At 41.9% G+C, this 26,634-nt stretch overlaps 2 protein-coding genes across 3 annotated transcripts; one reads left to right on the forward strand and one right to left on the reverse strand.

The window, feature by feature from the left end:
• Positions 1–5,348: 5,348 nt before the first annotated feature.
• Positions 5,349–14,744, reverse strand: LOC111981506 (endoplasmic reticulum membrane sensor NFE2L1). Of its 2 annotated transcripts, none has more exons than XM_024012794.2 (5): positions 14,067–14,744; positions 8,281–8,433; positions 7,524–7,613; positions 7,266–7,424; positions 5,349–7,119 (listed from the first exon to the last, which is right to left on the reverse strand). In XM_024012794.2, exons 1-5 carry the CDS (start codon positions 14,610–14,612, stop codon positions 5,797–5,799), a joined length of 2,271 nt encoding a protein of 756 aa, XP_023868562.1. In that variant the 5' UTR covers positions 14,613–14,744; the 3' UTR covers positions 5,349–5,796. The 2 variants fall into 2 exon arrangements, with proteins under 2 accessions (XP_023868562.1, XP_023868563.1); XM_024012795.2 differs by having other exon boundaries at positions 5,349–7,074; positions 14,067–14,712.
• Positions 14,745–17,156: 2,412 nt separating this feature from the next.
• On the forward strand, positions 17,157–26,203 carry LOC111981503 (coatomer subunit zeta-1). Its single transcript, XM_024012791.2, has 11 exons — positions 17,157–17,265; positions 18,828–18,896; positions 19,045–19,129; positions 19,958–20,018; positions 20,224–20,236; positions 21,999–22,054; positions 22,788–22,865; positions 23,165–23,216; positions 24,144–24,182; positions 25,046–25,078; positions 26,005–26,203. The coding sequence occupies exons 1-11, from the start codon at positions 17,206–17,208 to the stop codon at positions 26,050–26,052; spliced, it is 594 nt and encodes a 197-aa protein (XP_023868559.1). The 5' UTR covers positions 17,157–17,205; the 3' UTR covers positions 26,053–26,203.
• The last annotated feature ends 431 nt before the right edge of the window (positions 26,204–26,634 follow it).

The following is a 26,634-nucleotide window of genomic DNA, read 5'->3' on the forward strand; positions in this document are numbered from 1 at the left end:
GGCATGGGTAAATAGAACTCGTAAGTCTCAAGATCACTTTATCAGGCCTCACCAGCTAGGACCATGGGATATGTAGTTTTCAGTCCCTGAGCACTGAATTGCTTTAAAATCACCAGCTCCTCTTACTGTAGCTTCGCCTCAGAAAAGCTTTTGTCGAGATGATACACTTTTGAGTGAGCGAGGTATCACTACAGCAGCTGAGTTTACAAAATAGAAGGGTCAGATTCCAAAACATGATCCAGCAAACGTTCTCAGCTAATTCAATTGAAATAGCCAATCTTAATTTCCAGTTTTCCTGCGTGAAATGTCGAAGTTGATTTCTAGTCAGAACATTATCTTGTACCGACACATCCCTCATCGAGCAACTTGCAGTGCTTTTTGTTTCTCTTTCGACTTTTTCAGAAACTCTGTTTTAAGTGTTGGCACCTGCCCTCCCTTGCCATATCATTATCATATAATGTGTAAATAGTTGTGGTTTTATTTGGTTATGAGAGCGATCTAAGAAGTGTTTTGGCTGTTCAGACTGGAGTTAACCTAGATTCTGGTCTTTAAGTGTTACGCATAGGTGTATAGAGTTGTGAACAATGGTGTGGAGCAGGGTTTCCGTTAGGAAAATGTGGTGCTGGACATTTGACTGGCAGCATTTTAATTTACCGGACATTTGAGACATTTTCCCGACCCATATACATTGTGTGMGTAACCTGATTAGGGCTTACAGCCATGGTGCTCCGTATGATAGAAATKACTTTTACATTATGGTAATTCATCTAAAAAGAACATGCAAATCGAGGATGCAACGGCGTGCGTCCCTACCGTATTCCAATGCGCACTTTGAAGATGTTAGAACAACTGTCCACATGTACTTTTCCTCAGCCAACAAGACGAGTAACGAACAGCAAAATCACCTGCCTATGTCAGTCTACTATCCCCCATAGTGGAACAATAAACCTATTTATTGGTCAGCTTGTCGTTCTGTGCGATAAAGAAATGGTCTACTCCAAACGAACTCCCAAATTCATACAACCAGTAGGCCTAGGCTACATAAAACAAAACAGAAACGTTAAAGCAATGAGGCTGATGCTACCGATCAGAACGTTTAGCTTAAMATGTTGATAAACTATTATTTCTTCACCCTTCGTGAATGTTTGTTCCGTAATGCAATTGGCAAGAAAACACTGYTGTGAAATGCGCAATGCACATGCGAGCGGTTTCATGAGATGAAAATATCCATTTGATCTCCCCTCTTAATCTRAAGATGCAACAACTAGCATGGGTTGCTAATATGACTAGGATTGTGCCTTTGACAACCACTAGAACATGAGAGAAATAGGCTGCTGGTTTCAATGGCATATGGAACTCTAAAACAATTGCCTTTACGTTTCTACGGTCGGATGTTGGCTAGGCTACTTTGAAGCGAGGGAAGACATGCCTCATAATATGAAGTAAAACATTCAGGTTTCAAACAATGAATGTTTTTTTAAATGCATACTGCCTCCATTTCATTGCTAAGTGGTGTGTGATGCGCTGAAGCCTGCATATCGTTGCCTAGGCACTTAAAATAAGGGCGCTTCAATTGCCAGTTAATAAATAAAATAGTAGCTATTTTTAATGATGGCCATCATCTTATTTTAACACACGATTGCATTTAGTTGTGCAATGATTGGGCTTGTAAAAGCACGTTTGACTCCAGCAGCAAGGAACACGCTGTTTGAGAAGCTGTACCAGCAGCTCCTCTGTTCTGACAGATTTTCCGCTCAAATTACGCTCTGCATCTGTATGCTGTGTGCATGTGWTAAGATGCATAAAGACTAACGAAAATACACAAACAGCAAATGAACCTATATACCGATAATCTTGACMGGTCAGATGTATTTGCATCGACTGGTATTTCCATCAATKAATAGGTGAAAAGGCATTTTTTTCCAATGGGATTATTATTTTTTTTCACCGAAAATTGGCCGGCAGCAATTTTATTTATCGGCTTTTCACCTTTTTTTTTTATTGGCCAAAAGCCAGCTATTACTAGCCAACAGAAACCCTGGTATGGAGCAACTCACTTTGTTGTAGAGCACCAGTATGACCTATGTAAGCTCATACCCATGGCTAATAAAACTTGATTGGTGTGATCCACTTTCCTGTCAGATAACACCCTCAGAAAACCGCCAATAAGTAAGAAGCTACAGACGAAGATGCGAAAGWTGGGCTTTCACTCAGATTCATCTTTGGTGGAAAGCTTGATTTACTATAACGTCCACATAGTCTGTCCCGCTTTCTTGTCGAGCTCTTCCCATGTGCAGCACATGCTCACCATTCACAGGCTTCCTTGAGGTGATTGGGGCTTTTAGAAGGTTTGGTATTGCGATCAAACTGCACTGTAAATACATGGATTTGGATTAAGGGGGTGGGAAGGGTTGGGCCCAGTCAAGGCCTATGGTTGGCTGTGGTTGTGAAGATGAGGGATGGACAAAAAAAAGTGTTTTCTTGCAATGCAACCAACATAAGCCAGTAATTCAAGTGTCAAATCTCTCCCAAGAGGTATACACAGAGGTAAATGTAGTGTCTATGCCAGGGCTCTCCAACCCTGTACCTGGAGAKCTACAGTCCTTTATATTTTTGCTCCAACTCTAATCTARTGTACCTGATTCTAATAATTAGCTGGTTGATAAGCTGAATCAGGTAAATTAAAAACGGGTTGAAGAGAACCTACTGGAGAGTAGCTCTCCAGGAACAGGGTTGGAATGCCCTGGTCTATGCACATGCTTCTGTTTTACTAAACCCCTGTTTTAAATAAAGACTGGTCCCTAGGTATAGTCTATATTGTGACTCAAAGTAAATACAACGGTTTTATGGTGATCTGTCTATAGTGTAAAGTAAATATATTCAAGGTGTTGACAGCCATGTGAATATAGATCAATCTAGCAACTTATACCTCTCACACAACTGACAAAAAGATTATGGGCCTCCTGCCCAAGAAATGGCAAGACCAGATCACGATGACCTCTCCAACTAAGCTAATTCTACTTTCAGACTTTACCTTTGAGCTCTGATGTTAATACTCGCCGAGTCTGGACCTGTTATATTAAAATGAGCTGCCAATTAAACATCTGACACCCTCACAGAGGTGAGCGGGTTATATGAAACATCTGACACCCTCACAGAGGTGGGTGGATTATATTCAAGTTTGGTTTGTGGGGCTTTGCTACCGCTGGCTTAATTGCAGAATTGTTCACTGCTCTACTGCGTCTGAATATTCCTAAATTTAAAAAAAAAATCCTAAATTAAGTAATTGATTTAATCGATTAATCACAGCTAACAATAGCTTGAATGAAAGTGTTAATCGATTTAACTGATTAATCGTGACTAACATTTTAAATGTTGAGGTACTGAAGACAACCACCAGTACCAGGGGTTTTACAGCCCTGGTATAGAGCCTGTTGCCTTGGATTGATTTTGCATTGGCATTTTACTGCTCATTTTAACATTACAAGTCTAAGAGGGCTGTATATCTTTTCTAATATACTAGACCGGAAGATTTCTATATATACAGTATATCCTAGAAAAGTGGCTCATATGTAACCTTTTTAGTTATTTTGTCTTTGACTCTTTCTCGTGTCTACTGAAGATGCATCTCGTTGCATGTTTCTTGCTTTCAATCAATGTCACCATTTGCAGTGGTTACTTTTACTTGTTTAAATGTTTTTGGACAATAAATCTTTTTTGTTAACAATGGTGTTTCATATAATTTGATGAAACAAGTTAACTTGTAATTCTTTAGTACGTATAAGTATTATTAGTCATATCACTCAATCGTCAAGGCAAAAGGGATCAAGAAGATGTAGGTTGAAAATGTTTTATTCACCCAAAAGTAATATCCCTTGGTCGCCAGCAAGTACTCAAAAGTAGGAAACAGAATAAGGTGAGAACCTCCTAAAACAAAATATTGTTCTTTTAAAACAAATAATACCATAAAGCACCAAATTCAGGGTTTTAAATTGTTTTTTATACTTTTCTGTTGATGATATTGGACACTTGACAAAGCATAGAAGTAGTGTGAAGCCACAATCACAGTACTTGTAGTGGCATTTCATACATTTGACTTTTTAACATTTATGAAAATGCTGCGATRTTTTATGCAGCATTAAGTTATATTCCAGTATGATACCGGTGATAAGGCATTCAATTTCAACTTGTTACAAATAAAAGTCCACAACCATATCATTAACACAATATTGTTGGCACAGCCTGAGTAAATATTATATTCAGGTACTTTAAACCAGTCTATTTTCTGAATATCATTGTACCATTGTCTGCATCATGTCATGTAGTCACATCCCCTGACAACCACAGATAGCTGTGTGGGTAACTAAGGCTTTACTAAAAGCACTATCCAACTTTTTCACTAAAAGCCATAATGCACCAGTTAATGGTAACTTGTGTTCAGTTTTTAGRCTGGAGCAAATCTTTTTGGTTCCCTTTTGTTCTCAACCAGGCTCCCCTGTCCTTTTTACTTGGGTATACACTCACCGGTCAATTTATAACAGGATGAACAGGTACACCACCCTGTTCATGAAAATGGATCACTCCTACAGACAGTGAGTCTTGTGGCTGAGGCTTGCTTTGTAAAGCTGGCAGATTGGCATCGAGGCATTCAGTTACTATTTGATTGAACGTTAGAATGGGCAACGTGTGACCTGAGCGTGGTATGATCGTCGGTGCCAGGCTCACCAGATCCAGTATCTCAAACTCCCACCCTCCAGAGCTTTTCACACACAACAGTGTCTAGGGTTTACMGAGAATGGTGCGACAAACAAAAAACTTCCAGTCAGCGGCAGTCCTGTGGGTGAAATCAGCTCGTTGATGAGAGAGGTCGAAGGAGAATGGCAAGAATCGTGCAAGCTAACAGGCGGGCCACAAACAGACAAATAATGCTGCAGTACAACAGTGGTGTGCAGAACGGCATCTCGGAACGCACAACTTGTTCATCCTTGTCACAGATGGACTATTGCAGCAGACACCATACCGTGTTCCACTCCTATTAGCTAAAAACAAGAAGTGGCTCTAGTGGGCATGTCATCACCAACACTGGACAATTGAGGACTGGAAAAACATTGGTCTGTTGAATCCCAGTTCCTGTTGCGTCAGAGTCAGGACTTGGCATAAACAGCATGAGTCCATGGACCCATCATGCCTGGTACAAGCTGGTGTGGGGAATGTTTTTCCTTGATACCAATTGAGCAACAAACGTTTCCGACACGTTGTAGAATCCATGCACCGACGAGTTCGGGTTGTTCTGGAGGCAAAGGTGGCTCTGAGCTGGTACTAGATGTGTACCTAATAAACTGTCCGGTGAGTGATGACTTCAAGGAACCTAGGCCTACCCTCAACATATAGGCACTGGAAGACCGGGACAGCAATGTGCCCGCATTGCGCCAAGAGCCCAGTCTTGTGTCTGTTGGCTGAAGGCCRTAGGCTAGCCCTTCCTCCTTGTCACCTTAGTGTTTTATGTACTGTATTTATTTGGAAGGCTGACATGGTCCTCCCAACAGTTATGTTGCTCCTGAGACAGGTTTTCCCTTTGTTTTTCCAAGATGCTCACAAGATTCTTGCATGATATATTTGTGCTACATGTCCTTTCCAGCAAATAAACTATCAGAGCATATTAAACTGATTTAGGTTTCCTCTTACATCTTTCCTTTTCAGTTCCCTCTTATTGTGAGAAATTCTTGACTCTTTACAGCCATCCCCTTGTCAAGCGACTCCTTGAGTGCTACACCAAACTGCACACCCAACAAATGTTCACTTTTTTCTGTTCTTCTGTTTCTTGTGGGGCTTGCGGTTTTGCTCACTGGCTGAACTGTTCCGTGTAGCAAGTAGGACCTGTCCATCATTTCCAAATTGGAGGGTGTAGTCAGTGGCAGGCAAGGGTCTTCCTTGCTCATCCCGCAGACGGGAAAAAACCTCCTGGTAAAGACCACTGAGCCGCTGCTTCATTTCCCGGACAGAGCGAAGGTTCTCTGCCTTTTGCTTCAACAGACGGGCCTTGTGGCGGCATAATCCTTCTACTCCCTCCTCGAGCTCAAACAGGACATCAAGCTTGCGTCGGCGGCAGTTCTGAGCGGCCATCTTGTTTTTGCCCCGCCTGCGAATGTCTCGGATCAGGTTGAGCTGGGCCTCACTGAGACAATGCTTGGTCAGAAGTTCGTTGAACTCCTCCACGGGCAGGTTGACAATGAGATCGTTGGAGAAGGGGATTTTCATGGCGAGAGCCCGGCGCTCATCACGGCCCCAAAGCTTATCGGAAATGTCATGCTCATAGGTTTTGCTGTAACGTGATTTTCCCTGCGTGGGAGAGGTGGCCCTTGGCTGGTTGTAGGTATGGTCGTGGCCCACTTGTTCCAGCCAAGGGAGGTTGTTGAAACGCCCAGGCTTCTGGTAGCTTGTGCTGCACATCTTACGGACTTCTGGGGAGTAGCCTCCCACGGCACCTTCCTCTCGCGTCACAATAACCTCCATGTCAGAGCTGTAGTCCATAGCCCCTTCGTCAGAAAACACAGAAGAGTCAGAKGATGAAGAGGATGAAGAAGAGGAATAGGATGCCTCCGAGCTGCTAGGGGATGCAGGGCTGTGGCTGAAGTTCAGAGAAAGTCCAGAGTCCGAGTCTAGCTCCTCCTCATGTTGGGAGGCCTGTGTTKGGTTGAAGCCTTCCTCCAGAGCCAGGTCCAGGAAACTAATCTCATCCAGCAAGGCATCATCCAATATGGAGCCGAGTGGGCTAGGCAGGACTGGTTCCTCCAGAAAGAGGCTTGACTGAATGGAAGTCATGGGGTTGCCAACTGTGCCATTGAGTGCCAAAGGAAGAGTGGTATCTGTCAGGTCAGATGGGCCAAAGGTCAAGTTAAGGTCAAAGTCAGGTCCGCTGGAGGACTGACTGAGCAGGGCTGGCTGGAGTGGGGCCTCCAGGGGAACACTGCCCCCAAAGCTGGAGTTGAAGGGGTAACTATCCTGGCTGCTTCCGGGCAGGATTGCCTGATGAAGGCTGACATCCTGGTGAACGGGGTCCATCAAGCTGGAACTCTGAATAGATCCAGATTGCATTACATCTCTGCCAAGATCCATATCCTTCCAAAATAGTACAAGAAGTTGGATTACATTTATTTTGAATTACTTTCAGGGCAAGGGTATTTCAAAGTTKATATACTTATTGACATTTTAAATAAATTATGATTTTGTGAAGGGGATAAAATCAGAAACCACATAGGACTTACTTCTGGCTCCATGGTGGCGAGAATATCACGCCACTGCTGCTCCAAGTCCAGAGAGGGATCCTCGTGGGACAGCAGGGGGGACAGAAGAAGCTCTCGGACAGGGGTTGGGTCCTCTCCGCTGGCGGCTTCCCTCCGATCTTCGCCAACTGGGTCTGACAGCTAAAAACAGAAACATCACAATGGTTATCCAGTGGTTAACAAACATATCAATGTTCATCTCTTACCCTAGTACYATCAAATAAAACAACTGTACTGTACCTCTGTCTCCTCTCCAAAAGGGAAGGTGTCTTCCAAGAGCTGTAGACATTCCTGGAAGGACATTGAGGACTGAGCTTCCAAGCTGGCAAACTGAGAAGAGAACAGGAGTGAGCAGAGAGCTAACTGGATGGTGACAATGGTTCCTTTTCTTCTGAGCTGAACTGATGCAGATGGCGGAAATGATTAGGCTTTTACAGAACATGTTATAGCAAGAGGGTAAAACTCAACAGTTGGAACAGCGTGGCTTTATCTGAAACGTTTTGTAGTGTGGTATCAAATGTTAATTTCATTTCACTGTACTGTATTTCTCCTTGGGTCAAGGAGCTCTAGCTATACACCACTGATGAGTGCAAATTCCTTTTAATGATATGTGGCTGCTCCTGTTTCCAAAATTAGGTATAGTGGATTAGCAAGAGTTTCAGGTCTCTTCTAACCCATAGGAGTGCAAGAGATTGGGGTTAGAAACTGCAGGTTTCTGGGTTATGTTCTTATTGTACAGACATGGGAAGACTGCTTCCCATCTCCACCTCATCTACTCCAAACACTCTATCCTGCTTCACGACGCACAGCCAGGATAGAAAACTCATATTTGGTTTCAAGCAACTGGAGCATTACTCTTTCCCAAAGTGCACCATGTCTTACATTTCAACATGTGCGTTTTATAACATAATTGAACCAGGATGTCTAAGAACAAGTCCAAGGGTACAGGTATGTATGACATATGGACATTTTTATAAGCCTCAGGACTGAGTCCCACCTGATCAGATAAATCCTGTGCGAGTTCTCTATTCGCACGGTCGTAAGAGCGTCCACTATCCCTCCAGATTTCTCTCCAGGTGTCCCCCACCAGCTCCTCCTCAGGCCTCTGACGTCCAAGATCAGAGTGATCCTGCCAAAGCATATCTGTATCCTGTGAACACATGATAATAATTGAAATGTCAGGTGTAGCGATGTTATCTACACCTTATTAAGCATATTAACTATGAAAATCAATCATCCATACAATGCCCTATGTATCCTTGTATGTTTTATTCAAGTTCTCGCTGTACTATTCTGCCCTACCAAGCAAAAAGGCAGTAACTGCTCATTTGGTTGAAAATGTCATTTTTGCTGCATTAAATACATGCTTAATCATGTGGACAAGTATCCTGCCTCTATTGTGTTTGAGAAAATGGGGGTCATATTAGCAGTAACTGCATAAGGTTACTGTGAAACCAAGGTAAATAAAAGCAATTTTTTTCCCTCAGTTCCACGCTATGAGCAGTTACTGCCTTTTTGCTYGGTAGGGCAGTATTGTTAGATAAGACAAAAAGAGAAAGGTGATCGCAGCCACCTTGCATTTAATCTACTACAGTTTATTTTTGCCATACAGGCCCATACATTAGTAGACATTGCATACAAACAGTGAGATGGCTATGAATAGACTTAACCTTTTCCTTAAGTTGGAGCTTAGTGATACCAACTGTTCCAGTCATGTCCCTAAACCAGTTCTAAATTTGCAGCTGATCCTCTCGCCCTCCACCGAAAGGGACTATTGGAGTTTGGGATGTTGCCATTTGTGATGCCCCGATTCTAACCTGACAGTACAGCAACCTGAGTGAAACTGACTGTGTTTGGCTGTTTAGTGACTGTTTGGAACATTCTGATCTTGTGACCCCTTGAACAGTATTTGACAACATGTTTGAGGTCTGACCAGGGGTTGGAACTGAAATTATATACTACACATTAGGAATATTTTGGTAACAGAAAATAACATTATTAACCGGCTCTCAAGGTTAGAAAATAAAGGTTCTGTTCCGGAAGAATATAGATCACTTTTGTTCCTGGTTCTGTATCCCTTTCTCAATTTTTTGGGTCTGCTTTTCTGTTCTGTTTCCTGAACTGGTTCCAACTCCTGCCTTTGACCATTCCCTGAGGCCTGTGGTCCTGCTACTCTGCAATCACTTATGGGTTTGGGTCAATGTGTACCTGGAAGGGATTGCACAGCATGTTTTCCTCAAGCATATTCACAACATGAGAATTGCTAGGTAAGGAGGAGGGGGCAAGGAGGGGGAAAAGAAGGCAGCTCTGGACAGATTTGGGCATTGGATGGGGTCCAGAGGGCTCTGGGTATAGGGCTATACATATACATGTGCCTGTCTGAAGAGGTGATATACTACTAGCCTAAGCTAGTAAACAAGCATTGTGAAATCAAAGGTATGAATGTGTGCTAGAATGATGCCACCTTGTGTTACAAAACAAACAAGCTGTGGTCATAGGGGTAATGTTCTGAGTGAAATATACCTACAAAGCACTCCGAGTCCAAGTTTCCAAGACAAACATCTGTAGTTACAGCCGAGCTGGCGAGTCAACACTGACGTTGTCAGTTTGCCACCTTCCACAATATTGACATGTCACAATGTTACTGCCCTGAGAGGCTCAGACAAATGAGCCTGGCAGCACTTCAGTGTTTCATTGAGCAAGTCAAGGTAATAGAGCAGAGATTAGTTGTAATAGAACTGAATAATAAGTCCGGGAAGATAAGACAAATTATAAACTGAATGGTTCGAGCCCTGAATGCTGTGGTATATCAGACCGTATACCACGGGCATGACTAAACATTTATTTTTACTGCTCTAATTACGTTGGTAACCAGTTTATAATAGCAATAACGCACCTTGGGGGTTTGTGATAYTTTTATTTAACCTTTTTAACTAGGCAAGTCAGTTAAGAACAAATTCTTATTTACAATGACGGCCTAGGAACAGTGGGTGAACTGCTTTGTTCAGGGGTAGAATGGCAGATTTTTACCTAGCTCGGGGATTCGATCTAGCAACCTTGCGGTTACTGGACCAACGCTCTAACCACTAGGCTACCTGCCGCCCCACTGATGGCCAATATACCACGGCTAAGGGCTGTGGCCTAAGAACAGCCCTTCGCCTTGGTATATTGGCCCTTAGCCGTGGTATATTGGCCATATACCACACCCCCTCCGGCCTTATTGCTTAATTATAGCTCATGGCCTTAGGAGAGGTCCTTGACCCCTCTCTCTGTACGAATGCATAGAGAGAGGGGAGGGCAAAGGGTTCACAGAGCAGTATCCCAGAGGAAGCTTTGTTGACCTTTCTCCTCAAAAATAATACTGTAGGACTGGTGATGTCTGGCACTTTAGACATGTCCAGCCTAGCCCTGTACCAATAACAACATCTATAAGAGGGGGAGATGTGGTGGCATTCCCCAGACAGTACCACAAATTGCTGCCATAATATGATGCAGCTGGAGTTTACAAAAAAATACAGCCCAGCTGTCTCTGTGCGGTTGCTGCTTCCCGGATGAGTTAGTCTGGGTGAAGGTCATTATCAGGGACGCTTCGTTCCTTGGAGGGAACTAAGATTATCAGTATGTCTGAATTGTTACATCACGATTGCAGCCCCTAACTTAGTCTCAGATGGTCAGTTCAATATCACTTACTGGGATCTTGGTTGACCCAGAAAGCATAACCATCGATGGAAGGAAGAGCATAACTATGTTCCAAAACCAAATATTTTTCAGCAGGAATACATCCATGGGGGGTTGGTAGGAAAACATGAGGCATGTCAATTTTGAACTGAGTACCAGTTAGCAATGCCAAGAAACATGCCCTCCTGTCCAGAAATAGCCAACAGGGCTACATGTCCAGTCTGAACTGCATACTTGGTCAACTGTGACATTGGACAGGCCAAATGACACCACTTTCTCTGCCCTGAGAGTGGCAGCTGATTTGGGAGGCTAAAACTAAAGCCTCCGGTGTCTGCAGTCATTGTGGCTGAGACTGGGTACGCAGTCAAATGGCCCAAAAGAAAGAAGCCAGGAGATAGCAATGACACGCAGAGGACTAAAACAAAACAACCCCCATACTTTCCCCAATTCAAAACAAGCTCATTATGGAGTGTTGATGAGTCCAGTGTAGGGTGCATACTCAGGCATGTTGCCAAGCAGATATATATTTAGACCCTACAGTGACTGAAAACTCCATACACTCCCAAAGTGACTAATAGTGTGCCTCAGTGCTAAATTAAAGTGATTTGGGAATTCCCCTTCAAAGTCTAAGTTAGAGCATAAAAAAACTGTCCCCCGTGTTTGCAATATTCAATAAATAAATACATGTTTTAACCGTAATATTTTAGGTATCTTCTGATACTTTTATTTCCATAGTAAATTAAAATATTATTGTGATGCCACTTCTAAATGTGATTGGTGTACAAATACAATAAGCCTACACAGAATGTGTGTACTTATGATGACTATGCCAGCCAGTTTATTCCTACACCAAATCAGCTGGGCTGCGATGGGCTTGGAAAGCTGTATGTATGGGGCAAATCTGAACAGCCAGTGGCTAAAGTGGGACACATTTCCTGTCACACACCCCTCTCTGGTCTACTTTCCCCWGACACACAGCAGCCAGGGCCTGGCCAGCGCACCCCTCACAGTTATTTGAACATATCAACAAGCAGCTCTCCGTCAGCTGTTGAAAAACAAGGGGAAGTGCAGCTAAGCTTTTAGCACGCTGCTGCGTTAACTCGTGATTCTGTCATTCAATGCCCAAAACCATTGCTCAATGAGTGTTTTGGGTGCCAAAACACAGGCTCGACCAAAAGTGAGCAAATGCTAAAACATAATGATGGGGTTGTGACTTGGGTTAATTCTAATTTCTTACAATTAAACAAATGTAACTGTTGCAATACAGTTGGATATCCACACTTATCAAAAATAGACTGGATAAAACAAGACTGTTGATATTCTTCCTGTCTTTAAAGTGATTTATGTCTTGTTTTCAAGTTCAGCAAGTCCTCAGAGAATAAACATTGACTAATGACCTAAATAATTTGCCTCGTCATATTGGATATTATACTTCTGCGTCCCTCTTGAAATCTGAAGAGGTCAGCCCACCAAACACCATGCCTAATATACATTTCCCTGAWCTGTTTTACTAGAATAAAAGAAACGTTATAACATGAAAAATATTTCACTTTCAGGCCTTCGCACACTGTGTCGGATTCAGTCTTTTACATGCTACCAAATCAAAATCTTTATCAACCTGGTCAGATTGTATGATTTGCTTCAGTTTTGTCATCACATTCTGCGATTGGCTTGAGAGGTTACGTCAGCTGACGTAAGCTTGACCAACTGCAGCGGTGTATTTGATCAGYGCATGCAGGTCTCCTACGCTTATGCACTAGTGAAGTGAGTTCAGAAACACTGAAATGATGTGTCTAATTGTTTTCACAGAATCAAACATGCTTCCCAAAAAGAACATGTGGTAAAACGTTTATTTTGATTTGCGATTTTGTCCATTTATCAAAATCCCATTAGGTAAGCTGATTTCTGAAGTCATGTAAAGATTATTAGAGAAATCGTTCTTCTTGCAAAGCATGTAAACGTTTAAATCAAACTATTATACTAATCTGACTATTCAATCATATTATTGTGTGCACGCTCAGTGCCAGCTGTGTTCCTATTGGTCAGTCACTGGGATTGGCTTGTAACACCAGCCACACTACACGATAAATCTCAACACTTTGTCGGAGGCTACGACCGCACATAGTGGTACTTGATCGGCAGACCTAGACCCTGTCACACAACAACCGGATGTTCCGGTTTTCAGGGGAAATGGAAAGAGCCTGTGACACGACTTCCTCTTTTGGATGTTAACAAGGCTACACTCCATTTTAACTCCTCCTCCAYATTTACTAGATTGGTTGAACAGTGCAGAATGGAACCTCCCCCAACATTTTTTCCCTTCTCGTCAAGACCAGTAGGTAGGGGATCTAATTTCAGGAATGTCTTTTACGCCTGCTAAGTTATGTTTGATTTGATTTGTTAGTCACACTGAATAAGCCAAGACGTCTGACAATCGTTTACAACCTAAGAATTTGCGCACAACGTGGAAATTGTGGCATAAGACGGCTAAAATTGTACAGTCTGAACGGGCCTTTAGGATTAGTTATCAGTCACTTATTCTGAAAAGTAACCTACACTTCTTCATTCTTGACTTGCAATCTTAGATGTATTCCCTAATGCTGTAAATTAAGGGAGTTGTAAATATCTTGCAATCTCTTATGCAGGTTTGAAATTAACAGCATGATACAGCAAATACAACCAGGAAGCTTTCACTTGCTTGAATCCGAGGAGGGTGGGAATCCCCACTCTGTTTACTGAAAGGCTGTTTTCATACAAGGGTGTTCTTTTCTCCCAGTTAAGCCTCCTTTTATAGAGTGATCTCAGCCTCCAGTATATCCCGCCCTTGATCCCTAATGATATATGACAGGCGTATCGCTTGCCTTCTGTAAATCAACAGTTTGATAGTTGCCTAATTGAACACACTTCTCCAGTGGCAGAGTCTTGGACTGGTTTGCAGTAATGTAGTTCACTATTGTGTATCTAAGGTTGGAATTCATATGTTTAAGGCACGGCATTGTATTTGAACATTGAATAAGCTCTGACACAGCCAATTCTCTTGAACACCACTCTATGCTGYCACTGGTCTTACCGACATAGAGTGTAGAAGAGTTCACCATAGTTTACCTCTTCATAGAGCTCTTCATCCTCATCCTCCTCCTCATGGCTTCTTCTTAGAAGCGGCGCCGTGGTGTCCAGACTGTCCTCTCTGATTGGCCCGTAACCCGACTCCTGCGACCCCGCCACCACGCTTGACCTCATGACCGACTCCACCTGGTCACCCGCATGATCCTCCAACCCACCTGCCCCTCCCTCCAGGGGGGCTGGCTGACCAGGAGCCCCCACCACCAGGGCATCAGGCTCGCGCCGCACCAGCCAGGTTTCTAGCTCCGAGCTAGGCACCCGGAGGCGGTCCAGGGAGCGGACCCAGCCCAGGAGCCTCCGGGTTGTGAAGAAGCCGTCCAGGTCTACACTCTTGGGGTGGAGGTCCTGGCCATCCAGCTGGTTGTGGAGGTTGTGGAACTGAGTCTGGGTGAGGGCYGAGGTGGGGCCCAAGATCATCTCGTTCCAGGGGGGCAGGTAAGGGCCGACATCTACTCTGACGCCAACCAGACTGAGCAGGATAGCTACCTGGATCAAGCCCTCTGTGAAATATTTCTTCAGACACACCATGTCTTGTCTTCGGAGTTWACAGGGTGAGTGCAAGAAATGAGGGGAAARGGAATGGAGACGTGGTGGGGTGGCAAAATGCCAAGTGTAAGCCTCCGATGACTTATTGTCTGTTGATGGGTTATCTATAGCTTCAAGTCAATGTAATAAAGAGGGAAAATWAGGCTATTTAGGATACACCAAAATAGACACTATGGTGAAATTAAAAATWGTGTATCCTCTCCTCTTCACTCTTCCAAATATCGTTAAATCCTATACAGAAAAACACMACATGAAAAAATAAAGTTAGATAATACAATGAATTGACAAGTTATTTCAAAGGAATATCACATTGAAATGATCATTCATAAAAGAAAAAGTAGTGAATCAAACGTAATTGATGTAATAGCAGAGGAAGAGGCTGCTGAATTCAACACTGCTATAATATCAGGGCCGCTTCCAGGCATAGATCAGGGTCGCTTAGGGCCTCCGGCCGCTAGGGGGCCCACAACCCAAAAATAAAATATTTTTAGATTAGTAGTTAGTAATCATGGCCGAATACCGACTGGGCACGTGGGCCCTGACCCCCATGGGGCCCCCAATGATTTTGTTAGTCATTCTCACTCGGATACTATATTAATATGGCWTAAGTCATTACAAAATGTGTAGCATTGCATGAATGTGCTCTAAAACAGCAGACATTTCTCCACCCCATAGCAAAATGTGTAGAATTGCAGGAAATTTGCTGTAAACAGAKTTGTTTTTTTCTCTGCCCCATGGCAAAATATGTAGAGTTGCAGGAAATTAACTTTAAAACTTTCATTTTTTCTCTCCACTGTCAAGAGGGGGGCCACTAAAATGTTTTGAGCGAGGTGGGGGGCCCCCCAACCAAATCTCGCTTTGGGCCCCCAAAAGGCTTAAGTCTGCCCTATATAAGATTGTTGTACACTTATAAGAGTATGACACATTGGGAATTTTGAAACATTCTCCCTAAAGATAACAAACAGGGAAGTGTTCTTGTTATCAACAGATACCAGTGACTTCACTTCGACCTATTTCCTTCTATTCGTTCTAGAAATTGTTTGGTAGATAGCGCTAGGGCGGGTACTAGACAGACAGTGKTGAAGGTTACACCACATGATGTAATCACACTGTTACCCGGGAAATAACAAGCATATTCTGYCAATCAATGGGTCAATGAATAACTTCACAACACATTTCCTCAGCATTACTTCGGCAACTGTAGACTACTGTTTGTAATGTATTATGCCATGTAAATAAACTAGTGACCAATGAATGGTATTCTGCTATATGCAGTTGTTCCTGCATGGAACATCGTGTYATATGAGGAGACTGTTCAACAAAATATGGTTTAAATTACTGAACATGAAGCTGTCTGACAGGAAGAACGTTGAGAATTTAACCTGTAGGCTACTTCATCAAAGGGCACTGAACAATCCCGCGAAATCATTAGAGGTTCATTAAAAAATATCTGGAATTATGTATGAACGTCAAGGATCTAAAAACTGTTGACAATACTTTTTCACCCACGTTCTTCAGAAGTTTTCAACTTTAATTGGCAAATAGAAATGGGTCCAGCAACTGAATATCCAATGTAAAACTGTTATTAACTGTTATTATTAACTGTGCCATAAACTCCACTTCATCTCAATTTAAGGTCTACAATGTGTATAGCCTGTTTACATATTTATTTACATTAATAACACCAATATWAGGCCGACATAACCGCCAAATAACACAAACGAGTGTAGGTAATGTCAGTGTCTTGTTTTGATTCTCTTACCGGACTATGGAGACAAAAGTTGTCAACAATAGGCACATCAGTGGAAAAGCAGCAAACCCAATCCTTTTGGAAGATTTTGTATTCTGACTCCAAATCGGAGAGTGAAGACTTTTAAACCCTGCTCAGTTCACCACGCAGTTCGCTGTCCCCTCCCTACATGACGTAAAGCCTACCGTTTCACTTTTATTTTTTCTATAACTCTGCGGCGTCAAAAACCATGCCCCTCTATAGRCTATACCTCCCAACCCTGCCAAATCAATGGCTAAACACACACACACAGCCACGCGGTGCGCAGGCTCCAAAGTAGAATATCATACTGTCTGTGCTGTCTGTCAATCCATCTCTATGTGCATTGCTGCCATCTGCCGTGCTAGAATGAACTAGAAAATAATGACATCCGCGCTGGGTAATCCAGACAAGCCTCGCAACATGGATTGAATCACATATTTTAGAATAAAGTAGGCTATCACTTGTAACAAGAGTAGTTMATGTATGACATGTACTAAACACATGCGATTAAATATACTACTGATAGGATTTATATGCATAATGTCCCATAATGCACTGCTTGGTCATATGAATTAGGTGAAGTCACCAAAAACCTCATCGRTGTTAATTTTGGAGTAACGCGTAAAAGCACCGCTATAAGAAACGGACACCATTGTGGTTCCTAGAGAACAAGGACCTAACATCATTCACGAACTAGAGGGAGCCAACATGGCCGAATGATGGGCTTGGTTTCGCGGAGCCTCCTCCAGGCCTGCAGAAGATCCGCCCACCCATGAGTCAGAGGATTTTGCGAGGTCTTCTAGAATGACAGCTCAAACCTGTCCACGTCAACACCAGAGAACCACTATGGAGATCGCGTCTCTGGTAAGCAAGCGGTAGGGATATGGCGCTTTAAACATATTTCTAAACGAGCATTACCTTGCAAACGCATGATTAGGCCTCGYCGGCCATTGCTTGAATAGCATTCATTATAGCCCTTTGCTGCGTAAGATGTTGTATTCAGAATTTTGCAGTATGGCCAGCCTAAGAAGTGATTGTTTGTGGTCTCTAACTGGCTGGATCTAATATTTTCAGGTACGATAGCAGACATTAGGAGGTACTGTATTCTGCACGACTATCGTTGTAATCTGAATGTAGTCTATGCGCTATTTGAGTGTAGCGTACTGAAATTYCACAACCAGCAGCAACATGTGTTGCACTTTTTCCTCGKCAATGGGCAATTGCTGTTGTACAAACTCGAACAGTTGCCAAATTATCCCAGAGAGAGGGTCATACTGTCTGAAAAGCTACCMCATGTCACATATCTGRTATTATAACTCAATTTGTTATGATTTACACTTAAATTAATGGCATGAGGTGTCGGTTATCCGTTATACTTTTACTATAACTGTGACATCAYCCTGCCCAAGCATTGAAGGGTGAACACTGAATATATTGTGTGCCACGTCTACGATATTTGGTTTCAACCGGAGGAGGTGCGTTGCGCAGCATTTTACGCTTACCAAAAACTTGATTCCACAGGTGGGTTTTTCAAACAAAATATGTATAGAATAATTTTACACTTTTGAGCTAAACTCTAGACAGATTATCATTGTACTAAGATAAATKAACGTTTACGCTTCGACTTTACAGTAAAAAAAAAAAACTAATTTAAACTAATAATACAAGCAGCGCTGGACAAGGCCGCAATTACTTTTCGTTGATTAACACCTGCTGTACAGTACTTGACCCCAGCCTCAAAAGATCTCTCTCGTTTATATACACTTTTTTTAAAAACTGATATCATTTTAACTGATGTATTGCTCTATGTAAATTGCAGTGTTTTTTGTTAGTAGGCAGTCATTATGGCTGCACAGTACAGTGTCTGGATGTGGACTTCAATAAGTTATGCACTCTTGATATTGATATTCACTGTTAATGCATAAAGTAATGTTGCACAAAGGACCATAGGACTTTGTTACCTGACACCTGCACCTCATTGAACTGTTCAAGGAATTAGTTCCACTATTGACTGTTTCTAATTGCCATAGACACCTGGATGACTGGTTTGGACYTTTCCTCCAGTTCAACTCTAAAGTCCTGAATGTGATGTTCCTGGCCCAAGTTCTGTGATACACTTAGGCTCTGAGTCTGTGGTAGTCAGTGCATAACAGAACTTTGGCCCGGTTCAACCAAGACACCGTGGGATGGAAATAACTGAAGGATCTGGGACCATCGTCATATACACCTCTTCCTGATATTGTCGTTTTCCTCATGTTTTTGAATAACTTGACTGTATTATCATCACCAATATCATCTTCATCATCATGATCATCATCATCAATGYTCTAGTAATAACTGTTAGGAATRTGTTCAGTATGCCTAGGTCCTATGGAAATGCAAATTGTCCTTGATTCTGGTCAACATGYGGTCATACTGTCTTTCAGGAACCCTCACTGTACACAGTGAAAGCGGTCTTCATTCTGGATAACGATGGTAATAGACTTCTATCAAAGGTATGCTAATAACAGTTGTCCAATAGCGACCCACTTTGGTTATTGTTGTGGAGTCGACATTGTGAGAACTGCCCCAAATGAGCACTTGTTGTAGATGGTGTATTAATCATAACTAATGAATCTAATGTCTGTCTTTGTTGTGTTTTAGTACTATGACAAAGAGCTCTACCCCTCCATGAAGGAGCAGAAGAACTTTGAAAAGAACGTTTTCAACAAGACACACAAAGCTGACAGTAAGTTTTACCCCATAAAAATGTCCCTGCTCAGGAGACTATTGGAGTGGATAGTTGAGCTTGAGGCCTGATATTCTGTTCCATATTATAGTTTTAATGAACCACTAAGATATTTTTATTTTTTTTAAAGCTTCTAGCAATGTGGTGAGAGTTGAGAAGATGTGCACTGTCMGTGAAATCAGTATCAACAGGATCATAATGTAAATCATTGCATATATGTACCAGTCTTCTTTGGCTTCTCGTCAATAGGAAACTGTGTGTAAAGCATTATTAGGTCATGACCCGTTGTACACACACCTTCTGTGTATCCTCCACCATAGAAAACCATGAGGCAGTGTTAGCTGTATAGTATTAGCCTGTGGCTCATCCCTCATTGGTTAGTTTGTCTAAAAGTTGAGAAACCGTATTGGTTCTTCAGTCCTCCCAAGCTCACGTTACAGTGAACAAAAGGGGAGGGAACCAGTTCAGCGACAGACAGCTCTCACACTCTTTTGTTCCAATGAAGKTCACAGCAGTCATCTGACACCCCGGGTCCACCTGCCCCTAAGGAGGATGCCCACTCTCTATCTCGATATCCCTCCTTCCTCTCCATCCCTTCTTCCCCACACACATAGGAGATTAGCATTTTATATGACAACACTCATTTAAATTGAAAGCCTCCATTATTGGCGACATCCATGAAACCTCTCACTTGGGTATGTCTGTATATGTGAATAAGGTGTGGATGTGCTTTAACATGTCAATAAAGATCACTTGGTGCCTTGAAATCTCAGCCTCTCGCTCTGTCTCGCTCTCTATCTCTCTTGCTCTCTCATTCTCTCTAAGCAGATGAGATTGCCTTCGTGGAGGGGATGACGATCGTGTATAAGTGCAGCATTGACCTGTTCTTGTCTCTTATACACATCTAGATGTGTATAAGAGACAGAGACTACATTATGGCCCGGATCCTGACTTGAGATACGCAGTCCGCATGCAACTCAAGTTTTTGCACTAATCTTGCATTGACATCAATGCATAATTCACACAAAGTCTGAGTTAAGCCGTCGCATATCAATTTAGAATTCGGATCTCAGAAAGCAACATGTCATTTGCAGTAGTGGTGCATGGGTAAACATCACTGGGGAAGCCCCCCCCCCCCCTATTACTACCTGTGTTGTGATAATTGCGTTGTTTCATCTTTAACCTGCTAATTAATGTCTTGCGACCGTGATATATATATATGTATGTGTGTGTATGTATATATATATGTGTGTGTGTGTATGTATGTATGTATATATACATACACATATGTGTATGCATACATATATATATATATATACATACATACATACATACATACATACATACATACATGTATATATACACACACACATATGTGTGCCTGAAAGCCGAGACAACAAGAAGACTCAGTGGCAGAATAAATTCAACCACACCTTTGTTTTATCACACAACCGGAGAGCAACCTCTGTCTGGTGAAATCCACAAAGCGCTGCCTCCACTATTCCAGCACCATTTCAACTTCAACATCATCAAGTCACCCCTGATTAGTCTAATACAGTGACAACTAAAAGATACCAAAAACAATTTAGTCCAATCAACGTAAGCAATATATGATGTGGCTGTCCATGGTTCTGATTTCTGTGTGAGTGTGCGTGCGCATTCGTGTGAGTAGAAAAACATGTTGACTCACCCTACTTGTAGAGAAACGCCAATGCCATCCTCCTCTCTTTCATGTTGACAAAACGGTCTATCACTCTGTTATACAGTACACACTTATTTTTTGTTGTCCTAGACTACCTGGCAAAAATGCTTGCTAGCTAGCCTAACTTCCTTTCATARGCAACGTTAGCTAGTTAACATTAGCCTACTACACCTAGCTACATATTGAACTTCCATCCTCTCAGGCCAGGGGCACAATGTATTAATTAATGGTTGGATCAGAATCGCCATTATAATCATTGGCCAGTACATTGGCCAATTAATTACAACCACAAGTCCAAATCCCTATCTCCATCCATGGCTAATTTAGGAAAGTGCCAATTTGAGCTAGCTAGCTAGGCACCGGAGGACAACAATACAATGATATGCAACAATTGAAGTTGTTTCTGTCAATGACGTATGCTCACTATGGGATTTGATAGGAGTGATGCGAATATCCAGACTGGCTTCCCTTTCTTTTTTTCTTTTTTTGGTGTTCCAGGACTATTCACAGTTGAGCTCAACGTTGATTGGCAATTTTTTCAAATACTTTTTAAATCAAGGGAGGCCAAATGCTCACTGACTTCCCTTGCATTCAATGCGACAGGTGGCAACAWTGTCATACTAGTTTGGACCAGACAGCATCAGATAGATGGCCTATACGTAGAGAGACAGAGGGCTGCTGTTTGGCTCGCTCGGATGCTTTCTCCGGTGAGATACATTCAGCCTCTTTTGAAAATGGAATGAAAATTATTAAACAGAGAGACAAAAGATGTAAAAAAATATATACTCTATATATTGGTACATTTTTGGGGGAAGCCTGACTGCCCTTGGCATCCATGAATACACGCCACTGGTCATTTGTCGGCATGACGTCATCAATGGAGACCCTATATATAGAAAATGCCCATGAGAATAAATGGCTGATAATTAGATTTTCTTTAGCACTTCTTGTTGCTGTGTACATTGCTAGCGAAAGACCAGTCCCTTTATGGCATATCAGCATTTATATACAACAAGCAGAGTGATTCAACCACACCTGACTTTTTTTGCTCTCTCTTCCCCACACCCTTTCTCTGTTTATTTCTCCTGGCTTCCATCTATACCTCTCAATTATCTTGTTTTCCTTTCATCCTCCCCTCCTCCACTGCACCGCTCTCTCTTCCTATAGCTCATGCTCATGGCTGTGCTGAACTGTCTGTTTGAGTCCCTCGGTCAAATCCTAAGGTAAGCGGTCAAGTGTTGTCTATGTTGAAGTAACTTCACTTTTAAAATGTGAGGAGGTCAGTCAACCTTTAGAGGCTAACGATTGTAGAAACATCGAGGAGAAAAACGTGACAAAGTCAACAGCCACGCAAGAAACGATTTATTCAAATTTTTTGGGGTAAATAATTAGTCAAAACATCGCTCTTGTAAATATGGGGACAGGTCAACAAAATTAGAAAAGTTCATTTCTGATTTGAGTAACTCTGGTGTAATTGTTTCCTTCATGCGTTCAAAATATGGGGAACCGAAACAGTTGATGCCCGCAGTAAGTTAGTGATTGTTTATTTTTGGGTTAAATTATGATAGGATGACAGTGACACACCCAGAGCCCTCTCAGTGTAGTGGAACAGCTTGACAGGGGCTGGAGCCGTTACCATAGAAACCAATGCAGTAGCAATGCAGGGAGGGAGAGAGTGAATTCATCTATTTGCTCTCTCTACTCATTTCATGCAGTTTTTCTCCTATTTAAAAAAAAAAAGCCAACTGTTTAGTATCATTTCAAGCCTTGACAACTGGTACTACAGGAAGTTAATTTAAGTCAGTGTTTGAAATGTATAGAATAGCCTACGTTGATATGAGCAGTAGTGTTCCCTACATTTCTGGTCACAAGGCAATGATACGAGACCCAATCGCAGATTGGGCTCCACGTACTAACTACAATTCAAGTCCGTCAATCAAGTTTTCTTCCTTCCAGGAAAAATGTGGAGAGAAGGTGTCTATTGGACAACATGGACGGAGTCTTCTTAGTAGTGGACGAAATTATYGACGGGGGGTAACGTATAGATTGCATTTGGATTACTGTTACATTGCTATTTGTGTTGATAATTGGATTCTTTCCCACATTTCTTGTTTTGAAAATTTTTTGGATTATTTGTGTCCTTGTTTAAAATTGTACTGCCTCGTTAGGAGTTATTAACATAATAATTTAACTGCACCCGCTATAACATCTGTTAAACTGTGTACACGACCAATAAACTTTGATTTGAGGTATCATTCATGGGATGGAGGTGGGAGTTACTGGTACAATATCTTGTGTTCTCTGAGTTACTGACCCTACCATTGTGTTACCAGGGTGATCTTGGAAAGCGACCCCCAACAGGTCATCCAGAAGGTCAATTACAGGGTAAGACATCTACAATCACTGACTGTGTCTACTGTATGGATGAATACGTAGATTCTGATATGGGTACAATACTCGAAGACACAGATGACTATAGGAAATTATGATATTTTCGGACCGACTGAGGTAGGGATTGTGTTTAGTGGATTGTTGTGGAATCTGATAACCTGTTTGTTTGAGGAAAATGAATTCACTTATTTGATGTCACAACACCAAATGCCAGTCTTCAGCCCCCCTCCCCACCATCCCCTCAACACCCAAGTCCATCTTCCTCTTACATGTGTCCTCTCTCTCCCCCGACCCCACCCATCTCCTCACACTGTCAGCTGGATGGTTCAGAGCAAGCCTACGGCTTCGACCTCTTTGAWTACATCGTTGGTAACATTGATGGACAGACGGACAGAAGCCAGTGTGCATAGCAACAGTCTGCCCCTACAACCAGAGAGGGCGAGTGAGGGAGGGGGTGAGGGAGGGTGATCCAGTGCAGGTAACTGCATGGTGAGAGAGCATGGCACTTTAGGTTCACAATGTTGGAACAACCGTCCACTAAGTCTGTCTTTGCTTGGGTTTGTCAGTGGTTAGACTGAGGTTACCCGGAGTGTTTCAAGGAGTCCGTATGAGGATCCAGGAAGTACCATAGGTGTTGGTACACTTTAAGAGCAGCAGGGCCCTTTGTAGTACTCCCTTGCACAATGCATGCCTTGTGTGAGGCAGCCATTTTGATTGGATTGCGGTGGTCATTGACATATTCACCAGTGTCAGAGTGCATTTACATTAGCAACGCAAGGCATCAAATGACTGTTATAAGGGTATTATGTTATCTTAGTTGTTGCTTGGTTTATGTGCTTGACTCTTTACACACATATAGCCCCTTATGGTGTGTGTGATTGCTATGACGTCATGTCCCCTCTTTTACTGTATCTATTCCAGGCGGATGAGAACCCACTGTCGGAGCAGAGTGTGGCTCAGGTGAGGTCATACACACGCACACACACACACACACACACACACACACACACACACACACAAAGCAATGTCACTGCATATATAGACTATGATTATCTTTTCCATTGATACAGCTTTAGCCATTCATTTCAGCTCACACCTGTTGACATAACCTTCTATTCTACTGTCATACACAGTACATTAATTGCATATAAACTATAACATGATTCTTATCAGGGTTGGGGTCAGTTCCATTTTTAATTTGAGTCAATTCAGGAAGTACACCAAAATTCCAATTATCTTCAATGCTTTGGAATTGGAATTTGGTGTACTTCCTGARTGGACTGGAATTGAAATGGAATTGACCCCAACCCTGATTCGTGTCTTTCCAGTTACCCATTTTCATCATTTCTATACTAAATGTTCTGTAGAATAAAGCCACAGTACACAATATATGGATAATTGTCTCCCAGTATTGTTCAATTTGAAAATGATGAAATATTACTACTCATAGTACCTGATTGTTTGAAGGTTGATTTAAAGGATAGGSTCCAGTTATGACATGTCATCATACTACAATAGGGTTTCCATTTGACTAAAGTCACTGCATTCAGACATAGATTCATCCATTTGAATCATGTATTCTTTATGAGTGCCAAACACACTGCATTCATACAGAATGCTTTCAATATCATTTTGCCAGCTTTGCCAGCATGTACTAACCTGCATCTGGATTTGATGCCATGCTCMCACCTGCATAGTAAATTATAGAATGGGCCATATTGCATGATCAACATGACTGCTGAATKGCTCTTACCTTCATGCAATGTTCTGCCTGTTACTTCCTCTTTCCTTCTTCTCCTAACCCTCTACTTTAACCCTCACAGCACATTACGGACAAATTGGCTATGACCTCCAATGTAAGTCCTCTCACTCCTCACCCTCCAACATGGGACATTTTGAGTCTCYTGGGGTGTGTTCAGAAGACCAGAATGTTGCAGATAGATATGAAGTGTATAGAATGGACACATCATGACTGTTCTATACTGGTCATCTCTATGTGTGACTTTCAGACTGCCCTGTACTCCTGAGTCAGACCCTGCTTGCAAGGAAGGGTTCATATCCAAAGCTATTAACTATTTGTCTTGTGGCAGTTTCTCTCCCTTGTTGGAACCAAACGTCAATGACAATACCTTTCRATCCTCTAATAGAAATGGAATTGTCATGGTGCCTGTATAAAAACACTAGACCTAGACAATAAASCTAAAACAATAAACACTAACACTAAACGAAACAGTAAATGACTGGAGGTAGACAGTAAACACTAGACACAAGTTCATAATTTTAGCTGGGTTCCTTGCGCCCCCTGGTGTATCATTTTATGCTATGCATCTCTGTTTCAACAGCCCAAAAAATGCAGTTTGTTTCTCTTGTGGAATTTCATTTTAGCAGGAAGAGTGACATTTATAAATCACTGAGGCACACTTCCATCAGGTCATTGCCGATGTTGAATAGTATTAAATTGTGTTTCTAAGCAAGATGAAAATACATTTAAGTCTGCTTAGAGAAGCTGACTGTCACTTTTGTGTCTACTACACCAAATACACGTACAACGTTTGATGTTACACTTGCAAGTTTAAGGAGCTCATATTTCATGTAAATGATGAATGCGTGAGCAGTTCCATTCAAATTCACATTAATACAATAGTGACACCTACTGGTTGAAGTGTGTCACAATGAACAATAAATATAACACACTGCATACTATATACTATATGATCTGTGTTAATGTTGTTTTTCCACACTCAATCTGAAAAAGTGTTCTYTCTGGGTTTTYTCTCTCCAGATAATGCAGTCTGCCAAAGAACAAATAAAGTGGTCAATACTCAAATGATCTACACCGCCTGTCCAAAGGTCAAATGTCTAASAGTGGAATGGACAGTACGAATTTATGTGTAAATATTAAAGGGTGTATTTAGCGTTTTATGCTTAAATAGGCTATATSTATGGTAATTAGTGGCAAATATAGGCATTTTTCATATGAAGGCAAGCTGACATTTGTATGTAATTATATTGGAAATAATCTATTTAATTTATTTGATTYGCAATAAGTCGGAAGATATTATGCTAGATTATAGCATRTGATTTTGTTAATTTCCCTYAACTCACCAAAATACTCTGTTAAGAAATGTTTTAACCAAACCAAGAAAACAACTGCATTTTGTTGTAATGTGTGCAGGCCTACACAAYTAGGGAAACTGTTGCTTAGGCATCAATAATTATGAAGTTATGTTACAGAGAACTTCATATTTAAAGTTATGTTATACTACATTTTTAAAGCKTTGTAAGTTTAACAGAAAAAGGCAATAGCCTGTGTAGTGTTACAGTAGTCCTGTTTCTATTTGAAAGTCAGGTTACCGCAGGTTAATTTATGTTTTAGATTTATTTTGTGTTCATACTAAAACGAAGTTGGTGT

Source organism: Salvelinus sp. IW2-2015, linkage group LG20, assembly GCF_002910315.2.
Source record: "Salvelinus sp. IW2-2015 linkage group LG20, ASM291031v2, whole genome shotgun sequence".
In the NCBI taxonomy this organism is placed as follows: domain Eukaryota; kingdom Metazoa; phylum Chordata; class Actinopteri; order Salmoniformes; family Salmonidae; genus Salvelinus; species Salvelinus sp. IW2-2015.